Raw genomic sequence first — 18,942 nt, forward strand, 5'->3', positions numbered from 1 at the left:
ATAGTTAAAAAAAATTATTTCCAACTGTTCCAAATACACAGAGACCACAGAGGGCACACATCTGGAGAAATGCCCAAGAGTTTATAGATCTGTTTTAAATAAACATTCCACCATTCTAGAGAATGTAAACAGAATGATTATTAAAAATGCTAATTTATTCATGCCACATGAGTAAATAATTCTTCCTCTAGATTTTTAGGGAAAATTCCTTCACAGATTAGAGTTTCTTTTCCAAAGTACCATTTTGGAAAACTGAGTTTAAAAATATGGATAGGGTCTGAACCTTTTTCACAAAGGAGGAAAATTTAGGTGCAGCCAAATTGTGAAGGTCTTTAAATGCCAAGATGAAGTTCATAGTTTATCTTAGAGGAAATGGGGAGTCAATAAAGATTTTCTAACAGGGTCAGTAATATAATTAAATCTGTGATTGAACAATACCATTTTAGCAGCTATGTAGAAAACAGATTGGAGACAGAAAAAACTGGAGGTAGGGATACAAACTGGGAAGCTATTACAATAATCAGTGTAAAAGGCAGAACTACTGAACTAAGAGTGGCTGTGTAAGTGGAGAAAAGGGAATGAATGAGTGGTTACAAGAGATATTGTCAAGACAGAATCAACAACACATGGCAACTAATTATATATGGGAGGTAAAGGAGAGAAAAGACTCAAGGATATCTCAAAGTATAAGCTCAAGTTATTGGAAAAATGAGTTTTACTGAAGTTTGAAGGAGGAATAAACTTAGGGTAGGTGAAAAATTATTCCTTCCACGTAAGAGTGGGTAGGGGTATGGTGCCTGCGCTCACTGGAAAATCTGCATAAAATTTTTTGGCCCTCCCTTCAAACCTGAAAAAAGTCTCAAATTTTTCTTTTATGGGGTATTTACAGGATGTTATTGTAATATGGGTTAAGTATTTGATCAGAGATTCTGTATAATCTGTTGGCCTTTTTATGTCATCTGTGGTTTCTACAAAACTCCCAAAAAATTTCCACTTAATTTCTTACGTTGACCCTTGATATATTGAAACCACAATGGAGAAAGTCACATTGTAGAAGGGATAACTGTATATCCATTCTAGAAAGGATTCAGTCTGAGACACCAATGACATATGTGGGTAGAATACTAGAAAGTTGTTAATGTGAAACTGGTGTTCAAAGGAGACTCTGAGGCTGTATGTATAAATTTTGAGAAATTATCTGCATAGGAATAATGACTGAGTACAGAGGAAGGATAATGGGAGCATGAAATGAAAAGGCAAAGAAAGAGGAGGGACTAGGACAAAATCTTTGAGACATCCATATTTGAGAGACAGATCTATTATGATCCAGCAAAGGAGACTGAAAATGAACAGTCACACTAGTAATCAAGTAATGAAGCCACAAAAACATGGAAAATGAGGGAGGACAGACTATCTAGGAGGAAGTGGCTGATAGTGTCAAAAGCCAAGTTCAAAAAGGATTAGGAATAAGAAAAGGCTAGTAGCTCTCAGCACAGAGGCAACAGACTATAGCTTTGGAAAAAGATATATATTCTAAAACATGATCAATGTGCTGATTTGCTTTGCCTGATTATACTTATTTGTTACATGCAAATGTTGTATGTGGCAGAAAGATGCGAAGGTGGAGAATGGGGGAACAGTGTCAGCAGGAATTGACAACGATATTTTAACAAGAACACATTAATAAAACTTTTTTAAGAAAAAAAAGGCCACGTTAAACATTAAAAGGTTATTGGTAATTTTGGGAAAAGCAATTTCAATTGAATGGTAAGTGGGAGGTCAGGAAATGCAGACAATAAGTCCAGACAGCTTTCCAGGAGTTTGACCAGGAAAGGTAAAAGAGTTTGGTAAAACTCTTTAAAAAAAAAAAAAAAAGTAGAAAGATGATGGGTTTAGTGGGTAGCAAAGTCAAGTGATTTTTTTTTTCAAGGACAGGTGAGATCCAGGCAGATCTATAGACAAAAGAATAGAGGCCAAAAAGAAGGAAATAAAATGAAAAAGATATAATCCCTGTGACCAACTCCTAGAAGAGACAAGAGTAAATGGAAGCAATAGCACAAGTTGAAAAGTTTGACTTGGCAAGAAAGATGGGTGTCCTAGCACAAATGAGGCAGGAATGGGAAGCAATGTGGAAGGATTTGGAGGTACAGAATAGGAAGAAAAGAGGGAGCTCACAGTAACAGACAGCTTCAATTTTCTTGGTAAAGTAGGAAGTGAGGTTCTTTGCTGAAAGAGGCCACCAAGGGGTAATGTAGAAGGCTTAAGAAGGTTTGGAATAGCCATGGTGGGGAGTACAATGGACACAGAAAAGGAATAAAAGGATTTCCATTTAGCAGTGAAGGTTCAGTTGAAATGACAAATTAGTACTGGACCCTTAGGGTATGACTTCTTCAGATGGCATTCAGTAGTCCATAATAGGGGAAGAGAAAGTGAAAGGTAGGGATAACCAAAATTAGGGTTTGGGAAGGTATAAACAACAGGACAAAGGACAAGAGATCTGAGGAGAAAAAACAGTGTCCAGTTCAACCGTTTCAACTCTATTTAAATCGTTAGGAGAGGAGGAGTACAGTAACAGGTCAGAGTCAGAATGAAGAGTAAGTTTAGGAGGAATAAGGCAGAGGGTAAAGAGGGAATGAGAGGAGACCACAATCAGAGGGGGAATTTGAGAGTTCTCAATCATGGAATTAGAATGAATGATGGTAAGATCAAGGGCTTGACCGTCCTTTGTTTGTGACTGAAGTGGAATAAAGGTACAGATCAGAGTATATTAGTTAATAAAGTGGGATGCCATGAATCTCACAGTGTTATGTAGAGAACCCTGGATTTGGCATCAGATAATCTGGGTTCAAATCCTGGCTCTGTTACTTACTACCTATTTGACCTTAGACACTTAAGTTAGTACTCCTCTCGGGGCCTCACTCTCCTCATGTATAAAATAAGGGGTTGGCCTTGAAGACATCCAAGATGGAAGACATCCTTCCGGCTCTAAATTTATGAGTCTATCGATAAGAAAGGAATAATATTTGTAGAAGAACAGAAGTAATAACTAGGAACAACTAGTAACAACAACACAAGGAACACATTTCCACTACAGGAAAAAAAATAAAAAGATCTTTAGAAAGTCAGGTCTGTGTTTTCTACTTAGACTAGAGATAGATTTTCCCAGGTCCAAAAAGTATTCACAAACTACAAAGAAAAATCTTATTTTTTATTATAAAATGACCGCTAATAGCTCTGGGGGAAAGATCTGAGACATTCTGTCAACTGAGCTCAAGGCTACAAGCAATATCTTTCCAGTAATTATCTTGCTTCAGTGATCTCTCTTTCACAAGCAAATAAAACATACATCATTAAGATTATCTAAGCAAAAGCATCCATTATTTTAAAAATATATTCCCTACCTCATTAAGCTAAAAAGGAACAGAGGGATCTGGGAGGGCATGGGCAAATGAACTAAATATATAGTTAATGCTTTCTTGGATCAAGTCTAAATCAGAAAAATTGGGAATAGTAAAAAAATAATCCAATATGTGCTACTTAATTTCCCACACTAAGAACAAAGGAAATCAATACACACGCACACATACACACACACAAAAAATATCAGAATTCAAACAGTGTTTGCTATTTGATGCTATGAGAAACATAACTACTTTTTCTTTAAATATCAATCCTCTCACCAAATACTACCAAAAAAACAATGCACATACAAGCTGTGTGCATTCTTCATGCTGCCTCCAAAACACTGGCATAAGAACTTGCTTTTCAGAAATCTTTCTTTATTAAATTTTCTTTATTAAATCTTTTACTATTACACAAATAATAGTACCTACATTTTAAAAACTCAAATCAAAACCTTGCAGAAGATTAAGTGAAATTTTTCCTAAAGGTCCTTTAACTTTAGTAGAAAAACTGTCAAGGCTAAAGAAAGTCTTATAGTAAAATTTTAACATAACTCCTTCCAATCCCATAAAAGCTAACTGTCAACAAGATAACTTTTCATGCTACTAAAAGATATAGACAAAGCCTTCCCAATGATTCATTTGTTTCAAAAGTGCAGAAAGAGTTTAAGATTAGTGCTTGAAATGTGTGGTCTTATTAAACAAAGGCACATAAATGCTATGTGGCATCGCTTTTCATGCACTGGATCTTCAGGGCCAAATAGTTATGAATCCTATAAAATAACTGTTTTACAGCAGAACATATGATATGTCTATTCATTTTTAAGCTTTCTTTTTAGTATATTATGTTTTGCTTTGTGTTAATTTGGGGATAGTGATGATGGTTGTGGCAGAGGAGATTAACATGGCCCAGTGTCAGATCCAGTACTTATAACCACGGAAAAAAAGGCAAAATTTTAAAAAGAAAACTCAAGCTTTGATCTCAAGCCATTTCATGCTATTCACAAAAAGCCAAACCATAACACAAATTCCAAAGCCAAATATCATGCATGTTCTTCCTGTATTTAAAAGTGCTTTTAAAAAAAAAAAATACACCGAAAACTCATACCTCTCCAGTTGGCTTCTCATTTACAGGCTAATGTATAACAATGACAAATTGAACAGAGAACAACAATTTATTGTCATTTTAACAATATCCAAACACGTTTTAAAACTCATAAATAAACAATTTAACATAACTCTCTAAGGTTATATAAGTTGCATAATAGTTCTGATGTGCACTGGTAGAGGGAGATACCTCACTGGGAGTTCCCTTCATGATGAAACCAGAGGTCTGGACCAAAAAAAATAATAATTCATACCTTGTAGCCACATCTTTCAAAGTATGCCTCCTCTTCTTTTTTGGCAAGTTCACTACGTTTGAAATATCTTTTACTTTCCTATTAGAAAGAAGCAAATAGGTTAATATAACTCTTAGACAACATTTCCTGTCACAGTGCCAATAAGCATTGATCCCAGAGATTTAAAAACTGTCCCCAATGCTTCAATTCCAACAATGTCTAGCAAGTTAAGTAGATTTCACCAATTTTCAAAGTACTGATGTGTGAAAATGCAATAGTGTTTTAGTACGTGTTCTTCAGGAAACAAAGCAAGCCAACAGAATGAAACTCATAGATTTCATCTTCTTTGATTTAATTTTATACTGTTTTATTTGAAAGATAACCTTTGCAAAAATGATTCATGATTGATCAAACATAAATAGCATACTTAAATTACTATTCCCTGCTAACACACAACCACAGATAACATATGGTATGTGTATTATACATGTTAAAATCCTATTACAATGAGCTCCAAGGAACTGTCCAAATTCTTTTTGCCATTTGGAATACCTTTGATTTCTTAAAATAGGCAGGGTATATAGACTGTATCTAGGGAATATTTTTGTTACAGATTTCTAGAATGGTACTGAAATAGAATTTGATGTTATGAAACATTCTTCAAATCTGATGTAGCTGAAGAGAGAGATGGACAACAGGCAAATCTTTTCATACTACCCACAAAGTTACCTTTACTTTTTTTCTACAGAAACTACATGTGGGACCTGTTTCTAGTGGCAGCTCTTTCTGTTAGACATCTGTTCACAGTATTTTAGATTCACAGGTGAAAAGGACTGTTAGAGATCATTTAATCCAACTCTTCTCATTTAAAGATAAGGAAAATGAGACCTAGAGATGCTGAATGAGTAAGTGGCAAAGCCACAGGCCAAACCTAGGAAGATCTTGCAGCTCCAAATCTAGCCAGGCACTCAAATGACCATCCCCCTATGCCTTAAGACGTCTATACAGCGCTTGGGCTGGCAAAGACAAAGTGAGCAGTCACTCTAGGTTATGTCTATTTATGAGGTACTTTCTACTCAATTTTCTTATGCAGATTTTAGGCTAAACATTAGGGAGAACTGAATCTACCATGCACCTATTAATTTCCACTTAACTGAGCCACTACTCTTAATACTGGATGATTTCCTTAAGCAGATATCATTGATAATGACTTTCTTTGCAATCCTATTTATTCTATGCATTTAAAAACTATTCTTGTAGAGGGCTGAGCTCTGGACCATGGCCCCCTGGTGAGCCCAGAGACGCCAGGGGTGAGAACCCGCCTTCGGGTGCTGGGAACGCCCCTTCCGGAGCTGAGCTCTGCCTCCAGGGCGGAACATGGGAGGAGCTACGGCGGGGTATATAGGGGGGAACACGGGAAGGTCGGGAGGACTGGGGTAAGCAATAAAGTGCAGTAAGCAGCCTCCTCGGGTGCACTGTTTGGTCACTCCCCTCCCCCACAGGAGGGGGCTGGAAGAGCGGGCGGCTTACAGGAGAGGTAAGCAGGCGGCGGCCCGGTTCCGAGAGGGGACCCATAAGCTTCAAAAACTGCCAAAGGGGTCTCAGATGACTTTAAAAAGGAGGTAGGATTAAGATGCTTCACTTTCACCTTACTATGCTTCAGTTTCCTTCTCTGTAAAATGAGGATGGTTGTTGTGAGCATCAAATGAGATGCCTGAAAAGAGTTTTACAAATATTAAAGGGCTATATAAATGCTGGTCATATTATCATCACTTATTGGCCCTGCTGAAACACAATTAAAAAATATCTGAGCAGGAACAGATAATTTATTCTAATCCCTTAATTTTACAGATAAGGAATCTAAGACCCAGAAAGAGTAAAGATATGCAACTAATTAGCAGGAAATGCAGGAATAGATCCAGTTCTACAGAATCCTAAAGCCACTTTGTATTAAGCTACCTAATTTATAAGGAATTTCTTATTTTTTTAAAATTACTTCATATTTGACGTTAAAAAAAAAAAACAAACCTGTGAAGTAAATGTAACTAGTATCATTTCTCCCATTTCACGACAAAGCTATAGAGTTAAGTAACCTGTCCATAGTCATATAGTCAGTTAAGGAGCAAAACCAAGACAAGAACAACCAAGTCTTGGTTCCTAGTTCTGTGCCCTTTTCACTGCAATCCAACAGCCTGTGAAATTACACTTCAAGATGGTTTTTATTTGTTTTAATCACCTGCTTATAACTAGTCTATTAAATAAAAAAGACTATGATACTAATTAATCAACATTTTTTTGACAATCATACTACCGTTCATCCTGTGCTCCAGGGTAATTTAATTCTTGTGGACTGGCTGTGTTCTAGTGAAAATAACTCCATCTTATCAACCAGTATATGTATGGCCTTTAGGAAGATCAATGAAACTGTTCAAAAAGTCCTACTTAATATCTGTGCCAACTTTAAGTCTTAAAGCATATTAAAATTTGAAGATAAAGTGTCTTAGAAAATACCAGTATGATTAGGAGTATCATATCACATTGGGAGGGCACATTATAGGCCCATCTTTGAGAGACATGTTAGCCAAGATTCTTTTTTTCCTTCTTCAAATCTATCAACCAATAATTTAACAGCGCACTATCTAATACACAAAAACCAATGCATTTTCAACTCTAATGCCAATGAAAATCTATGGTTCCATAAGTGGTTCCCCTTCTGAGACAGTTTAGTATGCAAGTTCAACCTTGCTCAAAATTATTACTGGTATACAGCTCAAAATCTATTGCATGTCTGACAATCAGAAACATATAGAAGATCTTGATGGATTATCTCAACATCTTTTGATAACATTCCTAACCTATTCAAGCTGAAATATAGCACCAGCTTCTCAGATAGAAGATGGTAACTTTTCTGAAAACTTGACACATTTCAAAACACCTGACTCATATGGTTGGTTGGTTGTTGTCCTTCTTCTTCAAAGACGACCAAAATGACATCACCATTGTAAAGTGAAATTTCAGTGTGTCCGACTATGGCTGATCAGACCAATACAAGCTCGGAATGCTCTACCACAGGCTGGGCACAGATAGTCCATTTGAATATTTGGGGTGGATATCCCAAATCTGCACATCCTGCAATTACCTTGTGCTGTCTCACTTCTGCTTTGCTCAAAGAGCACAGCACCTTTTCTTATGTGGACATGCCATGCTGAGTGGTCCTGTGCCACTGTCTCCCATGTTGCACAGTCAAATCCAAAGTTCTTGAGAGAGACCTTGAGAGTGTCCTTGTATCATTTCTTCTAGCCACCATGTGATCACCTGCCCCATGCGAGTTCTCCATAAAATAGTCTTTTTGGCAAGCATACATTTTGCGTTCAAACAACGTGGCCAGCCCAACAGAGTTGCGCTCTCTTTGAAAGCTTTGAATGCTTGGCAGTTCAGCTCAAACAAGGACTTCAGTGTCTAGTACCTTATCCTGCTAGGTGATCCTCAGAATCTTTCTAAGACAGTTCAAGTGGAAGCAATTCAGTTTCCTGGCATGGCACTGGTAGACTGTCCATGTTTCAAAAGCATATAACAATGAGGTCAGCACAATGGCTCTGTAGACCTTCAGTTTGGTAGTCAGTCTAATACCTCTTCTCTCCCAAACCTTTCTTCGGAGCCTCCCAAACATGAGCTAGCTCTGGCAATGCGTGCATCCACCTCATTGTCAATGTGTACATCCCTGGAAAGTACATTACCAAGGTAAGAGAACTTATCCACAGCATTAAGTGGAGGGAGTGTTAGTGCATGACTTTCTGTTTGCAGATGATTGTGCACTCAATGCAGCCTCTGAAGCTGAGATGCAATAAAGTATGGATCAAATCTCTGCTGCCTGTGCTAATTTTGGCCTAATAATTAACACCCAAAAAAACACCAGTCACCACCACACCATCCATACGTGGAACCATCTGTTACAACCTGACTCATATACTGTGGGAAAACAGAACAAAAACCAAACTTGAAAATTCAAAAGCTAAAAGGAAGTTTAGAAGACAAGATTAAAAATCTAAGTAAAAAGACAATGACAAGATACTAATGAGCCAGAATATATGTAAGATGACAAGTCTTAAGTGAAGCTTAAGCAAATCTTAACAAGCAGTAATTGAAAAAATGTACAGATTGCCCCCAGAAAATTCAAGGCTATAAAACTCTAAGACATACAGTTGTTAAATATAATAATTCAATTGAGAAATAAGTTCTGTAAGTTTATAATAAAAAAGAATTTCAAATACAAAGGAAAGGACATTCAAAAAACACAAAATTATTATGCAGCTTCTAGAAAACATATGAGCAAATGGAATCATGCTTTCAGGAGTTCAGGATGGAGTCTAGAGGGACCTACCCTATTAATCTGAATTTAACCAATATATGAACAAAGATGGCCATTCAATTACAAAGAGGAATTTGAAATATTTTGGAAAGAAAACTAGAAATTAAACTAGAGATTATTTGCTTCTTGAACACCCCAAACAAAAGAAATGCAGCAGCCAAGGATAACAAGAGCAACAGTGACAGCAAAGAGACTTCTTTCTAAATGTAGAGCACCAGTGCAAGAGTCAGGAGGACCTGAGTTCAAATCTCACCTCAGACACTTGACACTCACTAAGTGTCCTTGGGCAAGTCACTTAACCCCAATTGCTTCATCCTGGGTCATCTCCAGTCATCCTGATGAACATCTGCTCACTGGATTCAGATGGCTCTGGAGGAGAAGTGAGGCTGGTGACCTGCAAGCCCTCCCTCACTCAAAACAAAGTCAAGTGCAGAGACTGGGTCATAAGTCAGGGATACGACCAGTGAGATTGTTTCTCTTCAAGATTCTTTTAATTTAGTGGATGTTACTCATGGTCTTCTTTGGCAACGAAGGATGAACACACACTTAAGGATATAAGATAAAGACAGAAATCTGGAAGATAGCAGTGAAAAAAGGTAGACAGAGGGCATGCATTATGGACAGAACCTGAAGACACCTTGCTTACAGGTCAATCAGTGGAACTATATTATAACATGAGAGGGTACATGAAAGTAGAGGAGGAGAATAGTGAAGGGTATGTGATATGCCAGGGTCAAATTAAGTGCCAGCAATGAGGGAAAGGTAGTCTCTGTGGTCTCAGAAAGAGAAAAGCCTATAGGAGAAGATGAGAGTAAAGAGTGAACTTTGGGCAGGGTTGGGGTTGGGGAGGGGGAAGGAAGGAGGCCTTAATTGGATGGTGGGATTCCAATGATGAATGTTACTATAAGTAAAGAGAGATGGTCTTTGAAGGGAGATGGGGACCTTATACTAGGTATAGCTGGGGGGAATCTAGTGCTTGAAAAGCCCACATGTCCTACATGGGGAGGAAAGGAAAGTAGGGAGGAAGTTAGAACTTCTGGGGCAACTCACATCTGGAGGAGTGAGAGAGCATGGAGCCAGGGAGGAGATAGTGTGGCAAATGAGGGGAAAAGGTACAGAAGAGATGGCATAGGTCATTAATAGGTTACATAATCCAAGACTCAGAAGAGAGGGACCCTACCATAGAACAGTGTCCTCTCAGACATCTGCAATAATTAAGACATAACAGAAAAGGGTAATCCACAAGACAAGGCCTGCAAGGCAGTGGCAGAAACTGCCTAGACTGCAGGGGTGGGGAACCTGCAGCATCAAGGTCACGTGTGTCCCAAAGGCGCAGGTTCCCCACCCCATTTTAGGAGGATGACAAAGAAGTCCTTAGAGTGCTGACTGGCTTTCAGGGTCTGAGAGACCTGAGTGAGCCCTGTTTCTTTTGTGGCCACAGATTCCCCACCCCTAAGGGAAGAGCCTAGAAATGATACCCTGAAGTTTTCACTGAATGAGAAATACAGAGAGAAAACAAAAAGACCAGATAAATATAAGCCTTAGGAATCAGAGAATGAGGGTCTAGAGAAGATAGAAAAGAAAGAAGAATAACAAATACAGAGAAATTTTTGGAAGGGAGTGTGGAAAAATGAAATTTTAAAAACTGAATAGGATTAGTTGAAAGGAAGCAGAGGAAAAGGAAATCTACTCAACTGGGAGGAAAATAGGGAGAGAAGAATTATATAACCAGGTAAAAGCAGAAGAGAAAAAAGTAATTAATTAAACAACACCCTAAAGGAAAAGAAGTAACAAATGAAAATAGCAGATCACAAGTGAGAAGAAAGTCACTGGGAACAAAGCAACTATAAAAAAAGTGAAAAGAACTGAAGGAACATAATATTGTGTCCATTGCAGAAGAGAGGAGGAAAAAAATCACAACGTGAAGAAAAACAATAGAGAAAAATATAAACACATAATTTTAATGTGAATGGATTAAATAATCCAATACAACAAAAAAGTCACAGTTTTGGTAAGAAAACAAAAGCCTACAATCTGTTGCTTACAGGAAACACACTAAAACAAACACACACACACACACACACACACGATATAACTGAAGGGATGGAGAAAAAAATTTTTTTTCTATGCATCAAGTGAAAACAAAAAGGCAGGAATTACCATCATGCAATCTGACAAAGGAAAAACCCCCCAAAATAAAAAGGTATATGCTGACATGATCCACAGACAACAAACCACTATCAGTCATAAATATTATGCTCCAAACACCTTTGCATCAAATTCATACAAGAAACATTATTTGAGCTAAAAGAAGGCACAGACAGTAAATGATAGTGCAAGAGACTGTCCCTCTATCAGTTTTTGCTAAGTCTAAACAGAGATAAACAAAAGGGAAAATAGGAATTAAACAAGGTGTTGGAAAATCTAGAGTTAAAAAACTGATGACATCTTTTAAATGGGAGAGCAAAATAATTTACATGTTTCTCAGCACCATATGGAACTTAAAAACAATCTAAATAGCTGAAGAAAGAATCAGTGCTCATGGCTGGGCCATGTCAATCTAATCAAACTGAAAATGCTACCAAAACTAATTTGTACCTTTAATGCTATCCAACAAAATTACCAAAGTGATACTTTATAGAATTTGATAAAATAATAAGATTCATCTGGAAAAGCAAAAGATCTAGAATATTAAGGGAAATTATAAAAAAAAAAATAGCAGGAATAAAGGTAGAATAGCACTTCCAGAACTCAAACTATATCATAAGGCTGTAGTGATCAAATTCATATGATATTAGTAATAAAAGAGACTGGCAGGTCATTGGAACATACTGAATAGGGGAGATTGAAAAACAACAGAATTCAATAATCCAGTGTTTAATAAAGTGGTAAACGTAAATTATCTAGGGAAAAACTCCTTCTGATAAATGTTGGTGGGAAAAGTGTAAAGTAGGTAGGCAGAAATTAGACTTAGGTCAACATCTTACACTATATTCCACAATACATCCTGAATAGATATTTGACCTTAGAAGAAGAACAGATCACATACCTCCCACAGCTATGAGGAGATATGTTCTTAACCAAACAAGAATCAGAGGCAATTACAAAAGATAAAATAGACAACCTTTGATTACTTGAAATTGAAAAGCTTCTGTATAGAAGAAATTAATCCATCTAGGACAAGAGGGAAGGTAGTGAGTAGTATGTGATATGTTTTGGTATGTTTGCCTAGAAGGACTAGTCAAACGGGAAAAAAGATTTGTATCAAATTTCTCTGACAATAGTTTGGTATGCAAGATATATTTAATAAGTATATATACAGGCATATATATGACAATATATATGTGACTAAAAGATAAATGGTCAAATGACCTTAATAGATGGTTCTCAAAAGAACTGTAAAAAATTCACAATTGCATGAAAAAATGCTCCAAGTCATTAATAAGAGAAATGCAAATCAAAACAATCCTGAGATTTTACCTTAAAACTTGAAAAATGACAAAACAAAATCTCACACACATGACCATAACAATGTGAATTAAGTCAGCATTGAAAACAAAATTCTGCTGAAACACAAAGGTCAAATGTATGAAAATATTTGACTGACAAACTGTGAAATAAACAAAAGCAAAGAACATTACATATTGACCACAACACTGTAAATGAAAATCTAATGATGGTCCTGGAAAATAGATAATGAAACATACTTCTCTGCCTAGAGCTAAGAAGCAAAGGCTGACTGAGGCAAAATGCTGTACATAATTATCAGATGTTGTGACTCTATCAAGTATTTTTGCTTAATTCCCTTAAAGGGCATATCTGGATGGAAGATTTTTTTTTCTTCTTCCAGAAACAAATGTGACATAATGACAAAAAGTACCAATAAGAAAACATATCATTAAATGATCAGTATTAATATCACATTTTCAAAGTTAAAGGACACAGCCTTTCTTACTGTAAATAAACTATGAACAATTTTAGAGAATGTATAGATGTTATTTGGGTTTTTGGAATGCTTTCGTTTGGAGGAATGGAGGAATATGCAATTAAAAAAAACACAACAATCTTCAAAAAAGAATTCAACAGCTTTACTCAATTTTTGCTTAGCCCATCATGAAGCTGCCTAACATACCCCTTTACATTTTCTAATTTGATTTAGAAATTACATTTGCAGAACTATATTTGCCTTGTGATTTTAAGGAAAAAGTAAAGCATAGATATGCCCAATGGGTTTCTGGTAAAAGTACACTCACAATCTACAGTAGTGAAGAACAGAGAATATGTCTGGTTAAGAGAAACAGAAAAAACATTTAGAGAAGCTAGTGGAAAAGCAACATTATTCTGCCCTAAGGATGTGCAGAGTAAAATCTCTCTTCATTGTCCTCAAGCTCCTGATTTCTCTTTCCATATCTACCTAGATGTATTCTTCCTCTTAACCTCTTCAATTTCTCATCTCTCCTTCCTCCCCTGCCCTCTCCTCTATGCCCCTAATGGACTTAAAATCCACTCAAACTACAATTAAGGGAAAGAACACATTTTATCTGCTTCTTAAAAAGCTATATACTATTTTTCTACAGACAATTTCTGCCTATGAAGTCTTTATCAACAACATTCTATTTCCCTCTCTAAACTTTAATGTAACACAACTATACTGTGGTGAATGAAAATAATTCTTTCATTTTATGGAGCCTGCCATGTTGAAACCAAAAACAAAAGGATTATAAGATCAAGAGCTAAAGCAAGAAAGAATCATAAAGAATGTCCGGTGAGGAAACAGATCCTCAGAGTTTAAGGGACTTGCCTAAGGTAACACAAGTACTATAAGTAGTAGAACCAAAATCTGAAACTAGGTCTTTGACTCCAAATCCATTGTTTTTTTCCACTGCACTGTGCTATTATGTTAGAAACAAAAATCTAATTTAAACTGATAGTCCAAAATCTTCTAAAAAGATTTAGAATTTTTCTCCAGGATAAGTGGACAAAAGACACAATATAAATTTAATATGATTATGACCATATAAAGTATATAGAACCATTTCTTATACCTGTGACACCCTGAATCTTCTTCAAATATTCCATTCTAATGCTTGAATGGTTATATCACTGACCCATAAAGCTATGTTACATCAGACCTCATCAGCAATAAGGTTACAAAATTCAGCCAGTTTACCAGCAAAGAAATACCTGCTTCAGCACAGCATACGCAAAAAAATGACAACAGGATTTCTAAGCAGATAATTCATGGTATACTGAAGTAGACCAATCAGAAACCTAGCAAGAAGAAATTATGGTCACATATAGGACTATTTCAAGCAGTACTTCTTAGTAACAAGTACTGGGTAGCAAAAGACAAATTTGATATGAAATGGGCTAATGGCTCTTTTGAAACAATGGTATCTTGTGACAAAGCAAAAAAAAAAAAAAAAAGTTGCAGACAGCAACCAATCCTAAATGATTGTAACATAAAATGGTTACAACTCCAAAGCAAAAGTCAGTCTTCACTTAACTTTACCACCTTTGAAAAAGGTCTCAATGATCTTGTCAATAGTCTCAAATACATGTAAAATAGCTGCCCAGAAACATCTTCTAACATGAAAAAATATTCATTTCAACAATACTGGGCAAATCTTTACTTAAAATAACTTTATTTTCTCCTAATGAAAAATCAGTAAGTATGGTATAGGACAATTTCAGTATACTGCTTCCGATCTTTACACTTACCTACTTTGGTCTGTTCATTTCTCCTCTTAAAATAGAGGGATAGCAATACAACCTTTATTTACAGGGATTTGATATCAACTAAATATTTCTCTGATACTAGACTTCACTGGTGTAATGAAGAGAGTGCTGAGCTGGAAACACAAATTTTAAATTCCAATTCTGCTATGGGAATATTTATATCGCCTACTATGTATGAAAAAGCACCAAAAAACTATTTCTTTGAGCACACTTGCATCTTTTTTTTTTTTGCAGTGTTCATAATGATCACAAGAAAAAAATTATGAAAACAACTGCATCAACATCTGTCGCAAAAGGTAAAGAGGAACAGAAATCCTGCCAAGAACTCAGAGAAGATACTCTTCAATTAAATCAACATTACAAAGTTGCAGTGCATGGTGATAAACAGCTTGAGACAGGGGTTCAAAGTCCCACCTATGACACTTACTAGCTATTACTCTGAGCAAACTGTTAGGCCTCTTAGGGCTCTAGGCAACTCTATAAATTGCAGAGCAGTTGGTAGTAAACTTCACTGTTAGAGGGAGCTGATTCATTTGGAGTTCCCTATATCAATAAAATCACTGATCTGGTTTTTAAATAGTAAATAAATGCACATACATACAATTTATGTATATATACATATATATTTAAGACAGCGACTTCAATACAAAGGTAGCACAAATAAGGTTAGTGAAAAATAAGCTGGAAAACATAGATCTGAATCAAGAAAAACAAGAGAGCAAAAGACTCACAGAAACCTTACTTCTACATTCCATAAACACTTTCAAGAGGTGAAAGGTGCTGGATAAAGCATAGAATATCACTAAAAATGAAATGGAGTATATCTTAGTAGGAAATAAAGCTACTGATGAGAGAGTCATTTCTTCATTAGATATCTAGTTCATGTATAGTCAGAACATAAACTTATTATTTTTTGTAATGTCAAAAATAAGGTCAATAAGGTCAAAAATCCCAAATTGAGACAAGTGAAGATAAGAAAATACAGCATTCAACTAAAAGAGATCCAAGTTGATATGCAAATAAATACTTATGCCAATACTAAAATATGGAAAACATATAAAGCAACATATATAGGCATGGAAAATCTCTATTGCCCCAAAAAGTTTAACCAAAGTGAAACAATTGCCATAAGATTTAAAAAGAAAAGGTCCAGAAACTCAACCAGCAAATACCTGGTAACAACTAACAGCAACAGTAGTTTAGAGTATAAATTCATTCTCAAAAACCTTACTGAGAAGTGTGGAAAAGATAGGAAGCAATATTACCTCATAAACCACCAGCTGATGGGCCAGGAGCAGAAATCTGAGCACATCATTTCTCATAAAATTTTTATTCCTTCCCAATCAGTCTCTGCCTATATTTCCAGGTTTACTAGAACTTGATCTCTTCTTACTAGCTCCTTGCTGTACTTTTTCTTTGACCTGAAAAAACTGGATTTTGGCGATGAAATTACTGGTTGTGTCCAATTTGAAGTTTCTTTCAAGAGATATCCAAAGGAATCTTTCTTTTTCATTTTGCCTTCTAGCTCTAACAGCTTCAGGCAGTTTTATTCTATGATTTTTTTTAAAATTTAAGTCCAAGTTTTGGGCTTGATCATGTTTTTCAAGGACTCCAATGATTCTTAAATTCTTTCTCTAAGCCAGTTCTTTTAATTACTCTGTCTTTTGACTTTTTTCTAATTACTTTTTGTTGTCTGGAGTCACTGAGTTCTTTGCACCTTTCTCTATTTTTCAAGGTCTCAACTAATTGAGAGTAAAACCATTTTTACTCTGAACAGCTTATTCCCTTTCCAAGTATTTTAACTGCATTCTTCATTCCTTCTAATCACTCTAGAAGGTTTATAGCCAAACCATTCCTTTTCTGGGGTTCTAATTGTGATTATTTCAAAGTTATTATTTCCTCTGGGATTTTATCTCAGAATCCTTTTAATCTGTATTATTTCTTCATTGAAGTAGAAATTTTCTTCTGTTTGCCCATATCGACAGCTTCAACTCTTGGATAAGGACTTTCAAACAAGGCTAATAACTGCCTCATTCTGCAACGCTAGACAAGGTTGACTAAGCCCAAGTATTGTCTCTTGCTACAGTCCCAGAATGAGACAAAGTTGTAGTACTCCACCCTTATCATCGTCCTCATCTCCCCTACTGAAGTCTCTAGGTGATGGCAGGGAGTGAAAGGAGAAGGAAAGGAAATCATCTGATCTTTCACAGACCTGGAATGGGAACAGGCACCAGTTGGGGCATTGGGATCAAGACATATTTACTATAGGTGCCAACAATGGCAAGGTTCCCTAACATTTGGTCCCCTTGGTCCAATTCCTTGTGTGCAGTCACTACGAGAGGTTCACTGTTTTAGGTCTTAGCAGGAATAGGTCCAACCAGAGATTACACTGGTTTTAAGTTGGAGTCGTGGGAGTCCTCAGATCCCTGGTCTTTCTCACCTCTCCCTTTCCTGGGAGACCTAAATGAAAATAGCCCAGGACCCTGAGGTCAAGAATCTTGAGAACAGTACTGTCCTCCAGACCAGACATGTCATGTTCACTTTATTTTTCTTGCCTTTTTTTTGCAACATGGATAATATGGAAATATGTTTTATGTGACTTCACATGTATGACTGATATCATATAAAAGACTGTTTGCCTTCTCGATGGTTGGGGGAGAGATGAAGGGAGGGAGATAATTTGGAACCTGAAATTTTAAAAAAATTTTGCACTAAAAATAATTTTTTTTCAAAAAAAAATATCAAATGCCACCAAATGCTACGCAAGGCTAAGAGCCCTGGGCAGCAGAACTTCAGACCATCAGTCCTACTTTTAGCCCAGCTCTAAAAGCCATAATCCTGAGAAGGAAACCCCTTCCCCTTAAAGATATAGTCTGGAAACTACTTTTATGTGTACTGTACTGAAAGTTACTGAAGACCCAGAAAAGAAAGCAAATGCCCTCTCTGTCCTTGGCAATGTCAAACTGATTAGCATTTTAAACTGATGATTTTTTGAACAGAAAAGATAGTAAAGGTAATACATTACCATCTGTGCTTTGCCACATGCCTTGTCACTAGACTGTAAAGACCATGGGATCTTTCCATTTGACTTGTAGCTGAAATTTTCAATGTATTTTCTCTCCCATTAACATGTGAGCTCCTTCAGGATATACTGTCTTACTTTTTCTATTTGTATCCTCAGTACTTAGCACAGTACATACAGGGCGCACTTAAATGCTTTCCATTTCTTCACTCACACACACACTAGGAATTCTAGGTCAAGTGACTGTTCCCTTTATGAAATTCCATCTTCCATTTCCATGTGTTTGTACAGGCTGACCCATCCTGGAATGCACTTCCCTCTTCACCTCAACCTTCAGAATCCCTCACTTTTTCCAAAGTTCAGTTCAAGTGCCACTTCCTACCCCCAACCATCTGAATTCCCCCAGCTGTAAGTGCCCTTCCCAGAAATCCTTTTGCGTTATTTTTTAATTTAACTTTCTACACATATGTTGTTTCCCCCAGCAGACTGTAATCATCTTAAAGACAGAGACCATTTAATATTTATCTGTCTATGGCCAGGACCCAGCAACGTGACAGATACATACTGGGTGCTTAATAAATGCGTAAAGAGTGAATAAATGAATAAGATGATGAATTGAAGGTGCAGAAAAATGCAGAAGGGATGGCATGTAACCTAATTATACTATAACATTCAAAAAGTACTAAAAGATAAAACTAGGACAATTAATGGATAAAAAGATTTTTAACTTCTGTCAACATTTTTATGACACCCTATTTTCCTCATTAATAACACCACATTTACACTCTAACATCCCAGTCTCCAACGTGTTACACAAGGAAGTAAAAATGGTATTAGAGAAAACAAAAAAGGAAAGTTAGACTAGAGCAAGTTATACAAGAGTATATGTAACACACAGTTCTGAGAGCTTTACCATGGAGTATGAATATATTTAATACAAAATATCAAACAACTGGAAAAATCACAGTCAGTATTACTCCCAGAAAAAGAATTAACTAGCAACATACTCCTCCATTTTAAAATATCTTTCTGAGACTGAACAACAAACACATGGAGGAGAAAGAAAGGGAA

The 18,942-nt window shown here is 36.3% G+C and overlaps 1 protein-coding gene across 5 annotated transcripts in view; it reads right to left on the reverse strand.

The window, feature by feature from the left end:
- Positions 1-18,942, reverse strand: part of PRPF18 (pre-mRNA processing factor 18) — a 120,240-nt gene that overhangs the window by 37,868 nt on the left and 63,430 nt on the right. For 3 of the 5 annotated variants that reach the window (XM_072653287.1, XM_072653286.1, XM_072653283.1), the window contains exons 2-3: positions 4,763-4,840; positions 4,510-4,536 (exon numbers count right to left, since the gene is read on the reverse strand). Coding sequence is in view for 4 of the 5 variants with exons in the window: in XM_072653286.1 (XP_072509387.1) it covers positions 4,510-4,536; positions 4,763-4,840 (105 nt within the window). In the remaining variant the exon portion in view is untranslated. The remainder of the gene's footprint in view (positions 1-4,509; positions 4,537-4,762; positions 4,841-18,942) is intronic. The other 2 variants (XM_072653284.1, XM_072653285.1) reach the window with 1 other exon arrangement.

This window comes from Notamacropus eugenii, chromosome 3 (genome assembly GCF_028372415.1).
Source record: "Notamacropus eugenii isolate mMacEug1 chromosome 3, mMacEug1.pri_v2, whole genome shotgun sequence".
Classification (NCBI taxonomy): Eukaryota; Metazoa; Chordata; class Mammalia; order Diprotodontia; family Macropodidae; genus Notamacropus; species Notamacropus eugenii.